Source organism: Hyperolius riggenbachi, chromosome 6, assembly GCF_040937935.1.
Source record: "Hyperolius riggenbachi isolate aHypRig1 chromosome 6, aHypRig1.pri, whole genome shotgun sequence".
In the NCBI taxonomy this organism is placed as follows: Eukaryota; Metazoa; Chordata; class Amphibia; order Anura; family Hyperoliidae; genus Hyperolius; species Hyperolius riggenbachi.
The window spans coordinates 112,130,605-112,149,733 of record NC_090651.1 but is presented as its reverse complement, the minus strand read 5'-3'; the positions used below and the strand labels follow the sequence as shown (position 1 = coordinate 112,149,733).

The 19,129-nt window shown below is 42.7% G+C and overlaps 1 protein-coding gene across 1 annotated transcript in view; it reads right to left on the bottom strand.

The window, feature by feature from the left end:
* The window catches only part of ARHGAP29 (Rho GTPase activating protein 29), a 206,883-nt gene that overhangs the window by 101,325 nt on the left and 86,429 nt on the right, over positions 1 to 19,129 (bottom strand). Inside the window, exon 3 of the mRNA XM_068239772.1 lies at positions 3,893 to 4,036. Within this exon, the coding sequence (XP_068095873.1) occupies positions 3,893 to 4,036 (144 nt within the window). The remainder of the gene's footprint in view (positions 1 to 3,892; positions 4,037 to 19,129) is intronic.

Sequence of the window (19,129 nt, the reverse complement as noted above, 5' to 3'; positions counted from 1 at the left end):
GGGAGCACGTCGCTAGCGGCGTTCCGAGTGCCCGATGACCGACGCAATAGAGCGGCAATACATTACCTGCTCCGCCGGCGGGACTCAGCCCGGTCACCGCTGCTCCGTCTCCGCGCTGGTCTCTGGGTTTCACTTCTTCCTGCCCGGCAGGAAGTTTAAACAGTAGAGGGCGCTCTGCTGTTTAAACTTCCTGCCGGGCAGGAAGAAGTGAAGAATGCTGGGGCCGGAGACCAGAGCGGAGACGGAGCAGCGGAGACCTGGGGACTGGAGTCGCGCCGGCGGAGCAGGTAATGTATTCGGGGGGGGGGGGGGGAGCGGCGGCAGCAGCACCACCACCACCACAGATTGTGAACGGTTTCAGGCTGAAATCGGTTCACAATCTGTTTGCAGTAAAGGTAGCCATACGATCCCTCTCTGATCAGATTCGATCAGAGAGGGATCTATCTGTTGGTCGAATCTGATGGCAAATCGACCAGTGTATGGCTACCTTAATGCCGTTTCAGTGCTGTGCCTTTTCCTGAATCCTGACTGAAAAGTATCAAAGATGTTATCTGTAAGCCTGGCTTCTAGCTGGTTGGCGACTGATTTCTCGATAACTTTTGATATGAGTTCGCCACAGGTCTGTAGTTGGTTACAGAAGCAGGATCTAGTGATGGTTTCTTCAAGAGGGGTTTTATGATTGCTTTCTTTAGATCAGGGGCCATCCTGCAGAGTGCCATGATTCATGTACACTGAGCACAGCGTATCAGCACACACACAGCAACCTCAGCACTCAGAATGATCAGGGGTCAGACTGCAGCGTGCCATGATTCCTGTACACCGAGCACAGAGTATCAGCACACACACTGCAGCCTCAGCACGATCAGGGGACATACTGCAGTATGCCATGATTCATGTACACTGAGCACAGCGTATCAGCACACACACTGCAGCCTCGGCACTCAAAATGATCAGGGGCCATACTGCAGTGTGCTATGATTCATGTACATTGAGCACAGCGTATCAGCAGCACACACACTGCAGCCTCAGCACTCAGAATGATCAGGGGCCATACTGCAGTATGCCATGATTCATGTACTCCGTGTACAGAGTATCAGCACACACACTGTAGCCTCGGCAGTGTGGTCTCCCATAATGTGCCATATTACCAGTAATCTGCTGGAGTGGTGAACATACCACTGGGGAAAGGTGGTGGATAATGTAATATCACATTGAGTTAAATATTAAAGCAATAATAATAATAATAATAATAATAATAATAATTCCAGGAATAACAATATTTATACTAAGTCTTCACCATCTGAACTTGTTGCAGCTATAAGTACCATGGAAACATTTGTTTAATTACCATTCTTGATCACAAAACCTGATAACATGACTGACAACTTTCACTCTCTCCGGCCTGCAGCCAGCACAGGGAGGAGATGCACTGCATCAAAGTATCATGATGCAGTGCGCCAAATGTGCCTTATGGTATGGGCGAGTCCTGGACCACCAGAGTGCCGGGCTCCATGTGATAGGGGATTTAACCTTTCAGAAAATAGAGAGATAGCTACCCTCTCCTGAAACTCATGTTAAGTAACATCAAATCTTTCTTATGCTAGGTACATACGATGCAATTTTCTGACAGATTTACTGTCAGACCAATTATTTACGACAGGTCCGATCTGATTTACAATCAATTTTCCAATTGTTTCTCCCAGGGCTGTGGAGTCGGAGAGTCAGAGTAATTTTGGGTAGCTGGAGTCTGAGTTGGAGTCGGTAGTTTCATAAACTGAGGAGTCTGAATCGGAGATGGATGATTTTTGTACTGACTCCACGGCCCTGGTTTTTCGGTTTACTCCTATGGAAATCGATCGGAAATCAGATCAGACCTGTGGGAAATAATCGACAGTAAATCTGTATGAAAATCGTGTGTACCTTGCATTAAAGGAAACATTAGGCAAATGAATTAAAAAAACAGATTTACTTACCTGGGGCTTCCTCCAGCCCCTGGAAGCTTGTGTGTCCCTCGCTGCAGCTCCACTCTCAGCGGGTCACCCGGGGTCCCCTCCGTAGCAGCTGCTGACCTAGTCATGGTGCTGCACATGCGTGGGGGAGCACGTAGACCGATCAGGCGTGGTAGAAAATTCATTCTATTTGTTAAAGGGCACTTGTAAGGAAAACAAAAAAAAAGGGCCCCAAATGGGTACTCACCTGAATAGAGGGAAGCCCCTGGATAATCCAGAGGCTCCCCCCCCTTCCTCCTCCAACATTCCAGCGCTGTGTCCCCAGAAAGACTGCCAACATCCCGCGCAGTAGCACAGATTATGGGCAATGGCAGAAAAAGCTGAGCCCGATCGAGTCCGTGCTATTGTGCACACCAGCTTCCTGCTGAAGCCCGAGAGGATCTGTGCTACTTTGCACGCGAACAAACACACCTGATTCAATCTATATAACACATATAAACCCTGCGAAGAGAGGACTAAATTAAAACTTTTATTAGGGTAGTTCTAAAAGGGATCTAATTTGCTAAAAAGACATAGATGTGATAAATGGGTGGGAGATATCACTCACGGTCCACAGAAGACCACCCTCCACTACCCCACTAGTAATCTATAAACCCCCCACACAACTCGACATGTTTCATTTCCTCTATGGGAAATTTCGTCAGGAGTGATAAGTGCTCAGTGCTAGAGTGCCATAGTGCTAAAAATAAATTACATTATATACATCACATAGCTAGTACAAATTTAGCAAAGTAACAGAAAAACCGGCCGCAACCCTGCAGCCTGCTAAGGAACCTGCCATTCACACTGCCCTTTTATAGTATACTGAATCTCCCCTAGGATTCTGGGTAGGGCAGGTCCGGTCACCACCCCCTACAAAAAAGTATCACTAACATGGATTGGTTCTTTTAAAGATCCATCATTTCCCCCAGCCAATCCGGAATACATCCATTTGAGGCAATAATATTCTAAAAGGGTAGGAGAAATACCTATTTACTGTCCGCTTTTGCTGACCGCCTACTTTGCAGGCGCACTGTGGTTGTGATTTTCAAGGGTCTCAGCGATGGGATAGCCTGGCGGAGGGGGACTGAGGAAGCTTCTGGAGAATTCATGGTAATTACACAAAATAACGAGTAGGGCAGAGCTACGATTGACTCACGTGACGCCGGCTGGCGTCGCATCAGAACTCTTTGAAATTTGTCCGCGGGGATTGTGCAGACAGTGAGCGGCAGTTACTGTGGCACGCTTTACGGTTATATCCCACGCATAGTTTGGCCAATCATTGCGAACTTTATAGTGCCTATATGTTTTTATATACATTACTATTGGGGTATTGCCGTAAAGGTGTACGTCACCAAAACTTTTAAATAAAGCCAAAATATTTTTACACGATGGAGGCCTCTTTTCCTGCTTACAAAGGGTGCGAAGCCGACGGAGAATTGCCATAGGAGCCAGTGGGGTGGCCGTATAACCCCAGAAGCGCTGACGGGCCGGGTTGGCCGCACCACCTGGTGAGTCGTTATATGAAGAGGGGACCCCATTCCTGTTTGACTGTTGTAACTATATGGACTGATACATAGCGCTGCCACTATTACTTTATACTAATTACACAAAATGTTAGGTTGTAAACCTCCCAGGTTTGCTTTAAATATATAAAGCTTGTTTGTGTAATCTTTCACAAATAAATACTAATGATAATTAAACAATAAAAGCACACACGCATAAAAGTTGAACCATTTATGGCCATTTTTACATTAGTACTTTGTAAATGTCGTACAGACCTGAAAGCCAAACATTTTCTGCATAAAGACATAGAAGTCTGAAAACTTGAAAACAATTAAAATCGCTGTAGAGTAAATGTTCCCCGCTTGGCTCTTGAAATAGACCGCCATGTCCATCCTTACCTTTCACCTTAGCAATCACAGTCCCTGCTGCTCCAAGGATGTCCACAGAATTCAGAGTTTGGTGTTTGCTGATGACTCCCTTCAGCTCTCGCAGCAATTCCCCCAGACGCTCGTGCACTACATGGTGCAAGCTATCCTGATGTTCTGAAAGTGACAAAACAGTCAAAGAAGTCAAACATAGGCACAGGTCTCTATAGATTATAAAAGCATCCTAGCAAAAACAATTCTGCATTTCAATGAGATACTGAATATGAAGTGTACATATAAGACAATAGCAATCTTCAAGCTAATTGTTAGCAGTGAGATAATGTGCTCATATTTCATACTACACACTTAGATTTATTAGCTGTTACCAGAACTGACTTGAATGACATTCCCTTCCTTTAGCCATCCCACACTGGGAAAAAAGGGACGGGGTCGGAGTGTGTTTGAGGCTGGTTTCAGACTGGAAACCAGCATTAGCGATGAGGTGCGCAACGGCCGACACAATGCATCGCCAAAAACAGGCCTTCAGGGAATGCAGCAGTATTGTGTGGTGCTCACTGTCTGGCCACCGGCTAAGCAGGAAGTGACGCGCGCTTGCCGTCACTTCCTCCTTCAGGTATGCAGAAGCATTGTTAAAATACTTTTCCGCGCATGCGTGCCGGTGAGTTTTTGAAAATCTACGCAACGCCATAGTCTAACATGACTTCCGGGAGATTGCTGCAACTCAACGCATCGCTGCAGCATTAATGTAGTTTTGGCCCTGTGTCGGGGATACGGCGAAAACGTCACTTCTGTCACATTGTGCCATAACGTCGCAGTATGAAATTCTACATACTGGCCCAGGGGTGAAGGGGCCCTAAGGCCTTGCTCACACTGTGCATTTCAGCAACACATACAGTGCGCCCACACCCATGACTGCTACAGACTTAGACACTTGTTAGTGACCTGAGGAAGCAGGTCAGTACCCATGAAACATGTCTTTTGTGCATCATTAAAGTTTACTCAAGTGGTTTGTTCTTTTATGGAGGTAAGAAATGTACTCCTAGAATTCATGATCTAGAGATTAGAATATCTTTAGGCGCCTCCTAACGTTCTCTTGAATTCTTCAGGGTAAAGTATTGGACACTAGGTGTTCCAATAACCCAAGGGAAGTGACTGACCAGCACCTGCCTAGCAGACCTGGGATACCGAGCAGGAACGGTTACTTTCCCATAGGCTCTGTCGGTGGTTGCAGGAGCGTAACCCACGTTTGTGAGTATATTTTATTACTCTGTCCTTATCCACATACCTAACGATACTGCACCATCGGGTTCCCGGTTTTTCATTACAGAATCATGGCGGTTGGAAGCTTAACCATCAGGAATCATCTCAACTCTTCAGTTGAAGGTGCAATATGGTCAATACATTTTTTCTGTAAGTTTTAAAGAGAAACCGTGACCAAGAATTGAACTTCATCCCAATCAGTAGCTGATATCCCCTTTTACATGAGAAATGTATTCCTATTCACAAATGGATCATCAGGGGGCGTTTTATGGCTGATATTGTGGTGAAGCCCCTCCCACAGGAGACTGTGAGGACCATTTTCCTGGCAGTTTCCCGTCTGTGAACCTCGTTACATTGTGGGAAAAAGCTGTTTACAGCTGTTTCCAACTTATTTCCAACTGCCAAAAAAAGCAAGCAGCAGCTACATCACCTGCCAGCGTAAAAATGTCCCCATGTGGTAAATGTCAGAATGTAAATCAAGGAGAGGAAAGCTTTTACAATGGGCAAACACTGACTAAATATCATTTATACATAATTATTGTAAAAATGAAGCACTTCTTAATTACATAATTTTCACTGGAGTTTCTCTTTAAATACAGGTATAAAATGTGGTATACAAGTTTCCAACATAAACAAAATTTTGCTTTAAATGGCAGCTAACCTGAAGCAAACCGATTTCAGCTCATTCATTCTCAGTGATTACTGAAAATATCTACAATATTTAGAACCAGAAAAGCTGGGATAGCATCCTCTCTGAAAGTATTACAGACTCCTCACAGCTCCAATCCCATGAAAACGCACATAATGCTTCCCAATGCACAATCACAGTGCACTGGGAGCAATGTCTCCACAGCAGTGGGGAAAAAAAAAACCAAAAACCTGCACTGCTGCTTTTTATCACAAATCACGTGTGATTCCCTATTGCCAACAATCGGCTGTTCTCAGATGGCTGTCGGCTAATGCTGGATACACACCATGCGTTTCCGCGTTCGTTCCGTCCGTCAATATGCATCGATTCGATCTCCGGCATGTCCGCTTCACGTTTCGATGGATCGTTAGGTCAATTTGCCATTCTTTACATGGCAATCAACCTAAAAATCATCGAAATGCGTTCGGAAATGCTCGGAAATAATCGAATTGACGCGTATCGACGGACACATTCAACGCGGAAATGCATGGTGTGTATCCAGCATAAGAATGAAGATTTGGCGGCTGGAAACTGATGCCATTTTTCCGTGGCCTCCTTTCCTCAGGCATCTGCAGATACTTGCTAAATGTGAAATACACTTGCTACATGCTTATGTGTGCATTCCTTGTTCTATTACAGCTAAGGGAGGTGTTCAGAAGTCTCTATCACATGATGATTCAAGGAGTCCAATATCCATGGAATAGAACAGTCCTCCTTCATTCTGGTCTGTGGCGAATGTGCCACATTTTGTGAGTTATCCATTTGATAATACTGTAGTAGTAAACTGAAACTGACAGCCTTTTAAATATTTTCTTTTAATACATTCATCACATCTTTTTTCTTAAAGAGAACTATTCATTCCCTATAAGCAAAGCCAGTTGCCTGGCTGTCACGTTGAGCTTTTGGCTTTAGTCAATTGAGTCGCACACTTGCTACCACCGTGCAGCCAGTGGAGCCAGACCAGAGTCAGAGCTTTTGATCTACATGCTCATTCTGGGTCAGTGGTTTCAAGTATTAGAGGCAAAGCATCAGAACAGAAGTTAGGCAACTGGCATAGTTTACTACAAAAGGAAGATGGCTGCCTCCTTATTCCTCTTACTTCAGGTTCCCTTTAAACCAGTAGAATATGAAGTTTTCTTATATATATATTTCACGTTTACCATATGTGGCAAGCAGGTGGAGCTCCTAAATAAACCAGCAGACCTTCCTGACCACAATGTATGGTTATGCTGTGACATAGGATTACAGAGCAATGTAGATAGAATAACTAATTATATACAATGTACAGAATTTTGTGTCCACTGAACTTTTTGTAGAACATATTAAGTTTGGAAATGGGCCAACCAAATGCACACTCTGCTGAATCTCTATCACCCAATTCCAAGCAGTGTACAGGGAGTCCCCGACTTACGAACGGCATGGATTCTGTGTTTCCATGGGAACAAGTCAAAACATTTTTTTCAAAATGGACTTGTTTTTGAGAAAATCGATTAAAAAAATATTCAAAGAAAAATGTCTTTTAAACTTGTATAAGCAGTTACAGAGGGCAGAGGTGACAGAGGAGGACACTGGAGGCACAGAGGAGGTACAGGGGACAGAGATAGCACAATGTTCCGACTTAAGAACAGTGCAAAAAGAGGTAACAGAGGCGCCAAAATAGGGTAAAATATATTAAAAGCCGTCTAAAAGGAAGGAAATGGGTGGATTCACCTCCCTCAGGTACATAAATGACCGAGCAGTATACGCCGTTTATGGCCAAAACATTTTATTTTACAACAATTCTCCCAAAAAAATGCTGCAATGCGTTTCACGGGCCAAGCATCCCGCTTCATCAGGCAATTGAACAAGGAGAACTCTATAAAAAAGCAAACATAAAAAACAAGACTAATGCTACGTACACACATGCGACAACGATCGTTCGTGAAGAACGACGAACGAACTTTTAATTGATGAAAGAACGACCTAAGTAAAGGTAGTTTTAAAATGTGTGTAACGATCTGATCGTTAGAACGAACGTTACATCACAGAAAGCAACTATTGCGCCTGCGCATAAAAATGAGAAGTTCCATGGAGAAATAGTGAAATGCGCATGTCAAGCCTAGTACGAACGATCGTTTCCAACGATGTACTACTTTTGCAAACGATCGTCGTTGGTTAAAATCCGCCGAGACAGAACTTTCTTTTGTAGCGATTTGGCTCGTTCGTCGTTTGCCTTAATAGTCGGTGGTTCGTTTTTTGTAACGATCGTCGTTGGTAAAGATCGGGGAACGATCGTTACAAACGACTATAGTCGCATGTGTGTACGCACCTTTAGAGGTGCTAGGAATAGATCAACATCACAGCCAGTTCTATACAAATAAATCAGTTCTTTACAAATCAATCCCCATTTGTGCAACAGTAGGTGATCAAATGTCCATCATATCTTGTTAAATAAATAAAAGCCAATGTGTATGATATAAACTGTAAAACACTCTTTTACATAGGTCTAAATGTCCCTTTATGTCACTTAGATCAAAGACTGGTTCTGTAGCTTTAACACACGCATAGTCAGAAACCTCTGGAGATAAATAGTAAATCTAAAATGGTCTCAAATATAAATGTGCACGGCGGCACAAATTAAGAACAGATTCGGGTTAAGACCGAACCTACAGTCATACATTTTCATTCTGTGTACAAGCTGGCATTATTTATATCTTGCTGATGGCCAGGGAGCAGCTGTTGGGCAACACTATGAGGTATCGCAACCTGGCTTTACCTGGCACTTAATACCATTTGTGACGCAAACACAAATAAATAAAATATTTGTAAACATTCTAAAAACTCTTAACAGACTGGTATAGTCTACCCAGAATGTTTACCAGCCAGCATTGGTTCTGTCTTTGGCCGTGACGCCTACACGGGAACAGAAATAGAAAGGTAAACACAGGAGTCTGCAGAAGACACATTCCTTGTGGGTAAATATTTTAAAACCAGCTTGTGACATACTACATGTGCCCAAAAGCAGCCCCTTCTCTGCTGCCAAAGCAAGACTTATCCCAGGTCATGGAAAATACACCGGCAACAATCTGTACAAGGGCCAAGAAGCCAGATCTCTGCAAAGGGGATTTACTAAAGCTAATAACTTTTTAATTGCGTATTGCCATCACAAGCACTAATGAAAGTGCGGGTTACATTTTTTTGCCTTTATCTCGATAACCTGCTTGTAAAAAAAGAACAAATAACTCTCAAATTCTCATAATTCCTCTCAAAGTCAGGTTAAACCTGTCCATAACACGTACTTAAAAGACAAAATGTGACACCGCCTACATATTACAGCATGACCCCCCCCCCCCCTACCTACCACCGCCCCCCCCCCCCCCCCCAAAAAAAAAACAATAAAAATAAATAAAAGATAGCTCTACATGTTTGATTGAATAGTTTTAGAATATACTCCTGGTTAGCACACCTACTGTAATCATTGTACAGAGTTGGATTTCTGCTCTATCACAAGGCCCTGGATGTCTTGTTGAGGGCCCCATTCCCTCTCGCTACCTCTGCATAAGTACTAGTTACAAAGGGATGTATGCACTAAACTGTGTAAAACAGAATGGCGTGTGTAAGTTTTACGCACAAGGGGCTTGATTCACTAAAGCGTGCTAACTCATTCGTGTGCATTTTCGCGTTTGCACACATTCGCGAATTATCACACGCAATAGCAAATTTTCATCGCAAATTTGAAAATTCGCAATTGCGCGTGAAAATTCGCGATCGTGGGCAAGCGTGAAAACTGCTGTGATATGAGTTATCACGCTTTAGTGAATCAAGCCCAATGAGTGCAGTGAAATCCTTACATCCTGCTGTAAGACTTTAGACATGTTATTTTGATTACCGCCATATTAGTGCATACACCCCAAAGTAGTGTAGTATCTAGGCTTCTGAACCCTAACTCAACAGTGTTCTCCCCAGAATTTTTTTTCCAGCCATGTGGCATGGAAAAGTAGCCAGGTGGGGCGCAACCAGAGGAATGCAGGGCCGGCACTTCTCCATTTATAGCATGGGTGGAGGATGAGAAGGTGAGCTGATGACAGCCGGGTACTTCCCAAAATTAACCAGGTGGATCACCTGGCCAAAATAGTCTGGGGGAGAACACTGCTTATTGTAACACTATCACTTAACGTAAATTATAAGCTCCAAATACTTATTACTCCAAATACTCCAAACACTACACAGGTAAATTTGGGTCAATCACATGCAGCTAGGGAGTGGCAGTAGATCGATGACCTATCGCACTGCACTGTTTCGAGCAGTGCAATGCCGTGTGAAGTGTACAAAAGGATTCTGAACCCTCTCTGAGCAGATTCAGAAGTAACTGGGTGAAAATCATGCATGTATGGCAATGTGCAGAGATGTTGGTAGTCAAAAACAACTGCTTTTGGTTGGGTGAGGTACAGATATGCCATGCTGACTCCCACTGATGTGAAATCCAATCTCTGCAGCTGTCTGCTTTAGGAGAGAGGAGCTGATTTGAGTATGTGCCGCCTTGTCAAATTCAGAAACAGAGACAAACTGGCTATTTAAAGATCAGCATGTCTTTCACTAGAAAGATGGTTCTTGATTTTGTTCTTCTGAACAGCCTCAACCACAGCCTTCCTTTCAGCAAGCCTGCAGTTCTGCACATCTTCAAGCAGCAACCTCAGCGTGTAGAGGAAAGACAAGCATGCATCACCATACATATTCACTTCATTCTCAAGTCCGCCAGAATTAAATATCGGAAATGTAAGAAGTGTGGCATAGAAGAAGGAAGGAAAACATGAGCTCTAAAGAGGAACAAAAACAAGAACATGCAGCACATGAACGCAGGGTGCTCATAACTTCCTGGCTTTGCCCGCTTCCAGATGTAATAGAAAAACGAGTGTGGGGGCAAATGACAGCCTAATACAGTGGTTTGCAAAAGTATTCGGCCCCCTTGAAGTTTTCTACATTTTGTCATATTACTGCCACAAACATGTATCAATTTTATTGGAATTCCACGTGAAACAACAATACAAAGTGGTGTACACGTGAGAAGTGAAATGAAAATCATACATGATTCCAAACATTAAAAAAAAAAAATAACTGCAAAGTGGGGTGTGCGTAATTACTCAGCCCCCTGAGTCAATACTTTGTAGAACCACCTTTTGCTGCAATTACAGCTGCCAGTCTTTTAGGGTATGTCTCTACCAGCTTTGCACATCTAGAGACTGAAATCCTTGCCCATTCTTCTTTGCAAAACAGATCCAGCTCAGTCAGATTAGATGGACAGCGTTTGTGAACAGCAGTTTTCAGATCTTGCCACAGATTCTCGATTGGATTTGGATCTGGACTTTGACTGGGCCATTCTAACACATGGCTTTGTTTCGTTTTAAACCATTCCATTGTTGCCCTGGCTTTATGTTTAGGGTCGTTGTCCTGCTGGAAGGTGAACCTCCGCCCCAGTCTCAAGCCTTTTGCAGACCCCAAGAGGTTTTCTTCCAAGATTGCTGAGTATTTGGCTCCAGCCATCTTCCCATCAACTCTGACCAGCTTCCCTGTCCTTGCTGAAGAGAAGCACCCCCAGAGCATGATGCTGCCACCACTATATTTGACAGTGGGGATGGTGTGTTCAGAGTGATGTGCAGTGTTAGTTTTCTGCCACACACAGCGTTTTGCATTTTGGCCAAAAAGTTCCATTTTGGTCTCCTCTGACCAGAGCACCTTCTTCCACATGTTTGCTGTGTCCCCCACATGGCTTGTGGCAAACTGCAAGCGGGACTTCTTATGCTTTGCTGTTAACAATGGCTTTCTTCTTGCCACTCTTTCATAAAGGCCAACTTTGTGCAGCGCACGACTAAGTTGTCCTATGGACAGATTCCCTCACCTGAGCTGTAGATCTCTGCAGCTCATCCAGAGTCACCATGGGCCTCTTGACTGCATTTCTGATCAGCGCTCTCCTTCAGCCTGTTAGTTTAGGTGGCCAGCCTTGTCTTGGTAGGTTTACAGTTGTGCCATACTCCATCCATTTCTGAATGATCGCTTGAACAGTGCTCCATGGGATCTTAAAGGCTTTGGAAATCTTTTTGTAGCCTAAGCCTGCTTTAAATTTCTCAATAACGTTATCCCTAAACCATCTGGTGTGTTCTTTGGACTTCATGGTGTTGTTGCTCTCAATATTCTCTTAGACAACCTCTGAGGCTGTCACAGAGCAGCTGTATTTGTACTGACATTAGATTACACACAGGTGAACTATTTAGTCATTAGCACTCATCAGGCAATGTCTATGGGCAACTGACTGCACTCAGACCAAAGGGGGCTGAATAATTACGCACACCCCACTTTGCAGTTATTTATTCAAAAAAAAATTTGGGAATCATGTATGATTTTCATTCCACTTCTCACGTGTACACCACTTTGTATTGGTCTTTCACGTGGAATTCCAATAAAATTGATTCATGTTTGTGGCAGTAATATGACAAAATGTGGAAAACTTCAAGGGGGCCGAATACTTTTGCAAACCACTGTATCTTATATCAGGAGTTTGTGTTTCTTAAAACTTTTTTTTCTTTTATTGAGAAGCAGTGATGGCGGATGCACAAGCAAGCTTCACGTTGTTGGAAATACAGGCCACCATGAAGTTCTCTTTCACCAGGGAAAGCCAGCAAAGGACATTCACACTGAAATGTCACAAAAACTGAGGGAGCACTGTCAAAACCTGGATATCTTGTTTTAAAACTGAGAATTTCACTTTTGAAGATGAGCTCTGAGGTGGATGCCCCTTTACCTCAAATGACCAAGCAACTGACCAGTCAACCTACGATGCTGTCCAGGGTCCAGTGACTATCGGCAAAAATTATACCCCAGATACTGGACAATCTCACAGGAGCATGTTAGGTTTGTTATCACCACTATCCTAGACATGCACAAGCTTTCAGCAAAATGGGTGTCGTAAAGTTTGAACAGTGATCAGAAGAAGGAACGAGGTGAAGCATCCAAATCCATTCTGGCCCATTTCGAAGCTACACAGGACTTTGAAGCTACACAAGGACAGTGGGTCCCCGCAGCCTAACTCTGCATATAGAAATAGGCCAAAGAAGTATTGGCATCCATTTTCTGGGACAAAGACATACTGTTGGTGGACTACCTACCTCATGGCTCAAGTATCACTGTACAGAATTTTGCTAACCTCTTGGACCAGATGAAAGAGGCAATTAGGAAAAAAAAAAAAAAACGACATGGAAAGTTGAAAGATAATGCACCTGTGCACATGTCCAATGTTAGGTCTGTCAAATTGAACACCTTAGGTTTCCATCCCCTCTACTCACCTGCCCTGGCCTTTCCAGACCCTGTCCCTCTACATGTTCCCAAATGTGAAGATACAAGAGAAAGGGCGACATTTTAAAGACCTTTCTGATGTCAAACAGGCTGCAAAAAGCTGGGTTGAGGCCCAAAGGGCTTTTATTTGAATGGTCTAGAAAAGCGGCAACTATGCTGTACCCAGTCTTAGGGGAATACGTTAAATGTGTTATTTCATAACTCTGTCTTTCTGTCACCACTACATATGATAAGCATACACTGCACATATGTACGCAGCTATTTCACAATCTCCGTGTATTTACACTGAGAGCAGAACCCACTGCCCACATAAAAACTGCTACCCCACTAGCACACACACCCATCATCCAACATGCTTCGTCAGGGAAAAATCATACAGCATGCCTGAGCCCAGCAACAGACGTATCACTAGCCTGGGAACACATCAGTACAGCATTCAGACCCCAACTGTTGCCAAAGGAAGGAGTCCTGATCACAGCAGGCGGGCGACAGTACTCAAGTGTGTGTATAGGGCTTTAGAAGCTTGAACTGTATTCTGTGTTTGCTGAGCCACTATGATAGACTGGTGGTCTGCCACCACAGAGAATGGCAGTCTGGATGTGTGAGAGGTGTTTGTGAGTTTTTTTTTGTTTTTTTTGAAGTGAAAATAGATAATTTACCAGTTGATAGGAGGCTCGAATTTTAGTACTTAATCAAAGTACTATTGAGTACTTAATCAAATGCTACTCCCGAGTAAACAAGCTTAGAGAATTGGCACTGTTGGTTTGTTGACGATGTTGATTGTTATGTCAGGCAGGTAGTTTACTCAGAAGAAAACAAATGAAAGTCACTAAAGTGAACCTGAACCAAGTAAAATTATTTAAACTAAACACATGATGTACCTGCAAATATATATTACATACTTACCTCGCCATCAGTTCCTCTCAGAAGCTCACCATTTTCTTCTAACACGACTCCTTCCAGTTATGACAAGATCTTGTTAGAACTGTAATATATCATTTGCTGTCAGTTATAACTGAAAGAAAAAACTGATGAGCAAGGTAATGTCCATATTTCCCTATGGCTCAAGAGGGCGATATTACAGTTTAACAGTGTGCTGACCAGGAAGCAGTTATAGGGTAATGGCCATTTTCAAAATGGAGGACAGAGAATTCCACTGATCACAGTGGACAAACAGGGCGGGAAGAGGAGAAAGATTGAGGAGTATACTACACGGGAGGTAAAAATGACTTGTTGTATGTATGTTTATTTTGGGTTACATGTGAAAGCAGTTGTATCCCGACCTTTTCTTTTAAAATAAGTAAACTATGGAACAATTATGATCAATGTAGTCAAACTGAAACACGCAATTAGGGCAATTTACTTCAAGCCTGGTACACACCATGCAAATTCCTGTCAGATAGATGGGTCAAATAGACAATTTCCAACAGGTTCGATCTGATTTTCATTTTTGATTTGCATAGAAGATCAGAAAATCGATGAGAAAAACAATCGGAAATACGATTGGATCTGTCAGAAATTATTTATCAACCCATCTATCTGATGGGAAATTGCATGGTGTGTAACAGGCATCAAAGGACTCTTACAAAAGGGTCCTAGTTCACATAATCTATTTTTACATGTTCAAGCTTGCTACTGTTGGAAAAACCGACAACAAAATCAGCTCTTATGAATGAAAGTATCAACCTTACTACTGATGAAAGGTCCCTGGACTGTGTAGTCTGTGTTTGATGTTGAATTCTGGTTTATTTTTTAGTACTCCCTGAGGTGTCCTCTCTGCTCTTACCAAAGCAACTGACGTAGGAGGCAGAGAGATTCTTATACTTCTGCCATCACTATGCACACCTTCAAAGCGTTTCTGCCTTAAGATATGACACAAAACAAATAGACACTAGGGCCAACCTAGTCTGACTGTAAAAGCCGCTCACAGTTAGTTGCCTCAGGAGGAGGGGAAAATAAAAAAATAAAAAAAAGCAGCCATAAAATCTAGACTTTCTGCAAGTAACAGCACCATCCTCCCAAAAGATTCTAAATACAAATTCACTCAAACTGCCATGACGTCTTCTCACAGCACACCACCATTTTTCAAAACATAACTGGTATCTGTTGTGTCAGGATGCTTCTCCTCTTCAATCCCACATGGCCTCTGTCTCTTATATGCTCATTTTGAGATTTTAAGCTTTTCTTACAGTGGCAGGTATAAAAATGGCCAGAAAGCATACATAGTTAGCAAGCAGTCAGTGATAATTAAACAGTTAAAGAAGAACTGTGGCAGAAATAACTTTATGAATAAAATTGATGACTTGTCAATATTCTTTTATAAGTTTAGTCAGTGTTTGCCCATTTTAATAACTTTCCTCTCCCTGATTTACATTCTGAAACGTATCATAGGCGGTGAAATCTTTATGCCTGGCAAGCAGCATCACTGCAGAATAGGTCAGCGCCACGGAATATGTTGGCGCTTTATAATCTAATGCTCTGAAGCAGAAGGCTGCATGATTTCATAGTCTAGGCCAGTGATGGCTAACCTTGACGCTCCAGCTTTAGTGGAACTACAAGTCCCATGAGGCCTTGCACTACTCTGACAGCTCTCTCATAACTTGGGAAGGTAGAGGCATGATGGGATTTGTAGCTTTGTCACAGCTCGAGTGCCAAAGTTAGCCATCACTGGCCTAGGCTAAGCATGACAGGGAGGGTGGGGTTACATACCAATACACACCAATCTATAGACAAAGGATAGAAAGTGTTTCTGATGCTGAAACTGGGATCAAATGTAAAATTTAGTAACACGTCCTACTTTATAACACTACAGTGCTGGATCCAATCAGCTTTTTTTCTGCAATTTGTCCTGGTTTCTAATAACTGTGAGAGCTGCAATTTCCCGCCTCCCTTTTCCTCTGCCCTTATTTATCCAGGGGAAGGTGTACATGTAATCAAGTGGGACTCTCAAAACTGTTTGAAGTACAGTAGTATACCATCTTCCCCCCAAACTGATGCAAAGCTTTTGTTTGCTCATTGCTACTGCTAATAACAGCAATCCTTATCTGCCTGCTCTTTCTGGGGACAGCAGGCCTTTTAAGTAGAACAATAAAATATTTAAACGTAAAAAGAGGTAGAAAGGATTTTTTTTTGTAAGATGCATACTAACAATAGTTAACAAAAAAAAAAAACCTGAAGCTTTACTTGGTTTCCACTTTTACAGGGAGCAGGGAGGGGTTATTAAGTCTCAGTATTTATTGTATGGAAAGCTGCCAAGGCAGAGCTCTCCTGCAGTCTATTCACAGTTGCTGATAATAACTAACTAGGCACCTTGATCTGCCTAAACAAAATTAACATAGAGAAGTATATTTCTTTAACAACTATATGTGGAATAAAGACTTTTCATTGTGTGCTGTGCAAGAGTTCTGGCCCACTTTAATAGAGAAGAGGGTAGAGCCAGTAAAATTCCTGATGCCATGTAGTTCAAAGTCCCAGTTCACCCTCAAATTTTGTGTTTTTGTGCTTTAGAAATAACCTATCGTCTCCCTGGTCTTGCTAAGTCATTGCACCACAAGCCTGAATTGGATCTCAACAAGAAATGTGGGCAGATTTCTTCTCTCTAACATCATCCAAATAATGATGCCACCTATCGACAAACAGTGGTTATACTAGTGGTGAAACAGAGTTTTGTAGTGCTAAACAAAAAAGATGCCAGAGCGTTGCAGAGTAGCACTGAACTCAGCACATTTGATCCGGCTGGTACAGGATATCTCTTGTGTTCCCTCACATTTGTAGTGAAGCCATCAGCAGCACTGATAAAGAAACAATGCACAAAAGCATCATGTTTGTTTCACAGTGATAAAAGCTTAACTTTCTATAACCAAACCTGGCAGGCAAGTTATTCAGTGATAAAAACAATCTGGCTGCCCCCACATGGAGAGACAGCGTTACGGAAGCTCAGGGGAAGTGCTGCTGGTGCCAAAATCGATAGCCCTCTACAAGCAGAAACTCAACCTGCAATCAATATGGAGAAGCAGCCATGCATGCCAAGCTACGCCAGAAACTCTCCCCCCTCCAAATCTAAAAAGGGAAATCCAGTCAGTCAGCTTTTCAGGCTCTGACTCTAAAGCTGGCCACTCCCTGTTTGCTCAACAAAACTCCTCGATTTTCACAAGAGTTTGATTTAACGATCAATGCCACGACATATTTTGTGTACTATTGTTAAGCGCTATAATGGCTCTGTGTAAGGTCTTCCCTATATATTGTACAGAGCTGCAATAATATGTTACCAATTTATTAACAGGGCAGTGGAGTCGGTACAGAAATCATCCAACTCCTCAGTTTATGAAACCACCGACATCGACTCAGTCTAATTTTACAAAGGCAATGTATTTGGTTCAAAAATCATCTGAAACATCCAACTACAGGTACCCAAAATTGCTACGACTCCTCAGCCGTGTTTTTAAATAAAGTTTACTAATAATATTAAAGAAAATTGTTTTTGTCCCCCAAGCAATTCATTTCAACTGATTTCCTGGAATTATTCGATACTGTAATTGTCTGACCATGGTGGAACATTTCAAATTTTGTGAAAGTGGAATTATGTAAGATAAGATGATCACTAAGCTCTCCATTGACCAATACTAAATCAGTTTTTAATTAATCAATGTACTTTTAGTTGATATTTTCACTTTAAAGGTCAACTGAAGCATGAGGAATATGGAGGCTGCCATATTTATTTCCTGTTAAGCAATACCAGTTGCCTTGCTGTCCTGCTGATCCTCTGCCTCTATTACTTTTAGCCTAAAGGCCCATACACACGGACTTTTGCGAACGACGGGTCGTTTGAACGTCCCGTCGTTCACACGCGAAATCGGGCTCAAAATCAGTCTTATGACCCTAACGACAGTCTGTACACACGCCCGATTTCGCGTGCGGACGACTGGATGACGGGACGTTCAAACGACCCGTCGTTCGCAAAAGTCCGACGTGTGTATGGGCCTATAGATCCTGAACAAGCATGCAGCAGATCAGGTGCGTCTGACATTGTTAGATCTGACAAGATGAGCTGCATGTTTGTTATTCAGGCACTATTGAAATATGGCAGCCTCCGTATTCTTCTCACTTCAGTTGTCCTTTCAATTTAGTGAATGTAGACTTGTATAGAATGTAGAATTAGGGTTTTGAAATTATCAATGTATTAAATGATGAAAAGGTTTGTGAATAGTCACCTTAAAAATGCATGAGTAAATGTTTAAGCATTTCATTAAACTACAACTAGGAGTTAAACTTTCTTCAGACGAGTCAAGGTGTTGGTGGGTGGGGGGTAAGAGTCAATGTTAACAAGAATAAAAAGGTACATACATACTTTCAATGCACCTAACTATATCACGGGCAATTGTTTTGGCTTAGGGCCCTTTCACACCAGAGGCTGGTTTCGGCGTTTTACAGCCAAGACCATAGTTGGCGTTTTCCAAGGTAAAATAAAAGTCCATAGACTCATTTTACCTTTCACACCTAAAGCAGCTTTTTTGGGCGTTGCGTTTTGAAGCTCCCCGGAGCTTTTTCAGGGCTGTTTACAGCCGAAGTTGGCTGTTGGCATTTCAATGATAGTCAATGGAAAACGCCAACTTCAGCGTTTTCAAAGCGTTTTACAGCTGACTTGTTCACTTATTTTTATAGGAAAAAAAAAAGGACGTTTTCATATGAGCTGTAGAACGCTTTGAAAACACTATGTATTGGCGTTAAGCAAAAGGCTGAGTTTCAGCCTTTTCTACCGCAGCCTCTAGTGTGAAAGAGCCCTAAGGGAGGTCTTGAGTGTATCCAGATATTCCAATATCAGAGGAGGTACTGGTGGTCCAATGTGCTGGATGAAATCTTTCCTGTTCTTTCTGTAACCGGCTGCCTCGGACTTGCCTGCCACTTCCCATCCTTGTTTTGTGCTATAGTTATTGCAAGCACCTTAAAGAGAATCTGTATTGTTAAAATCGCACAAA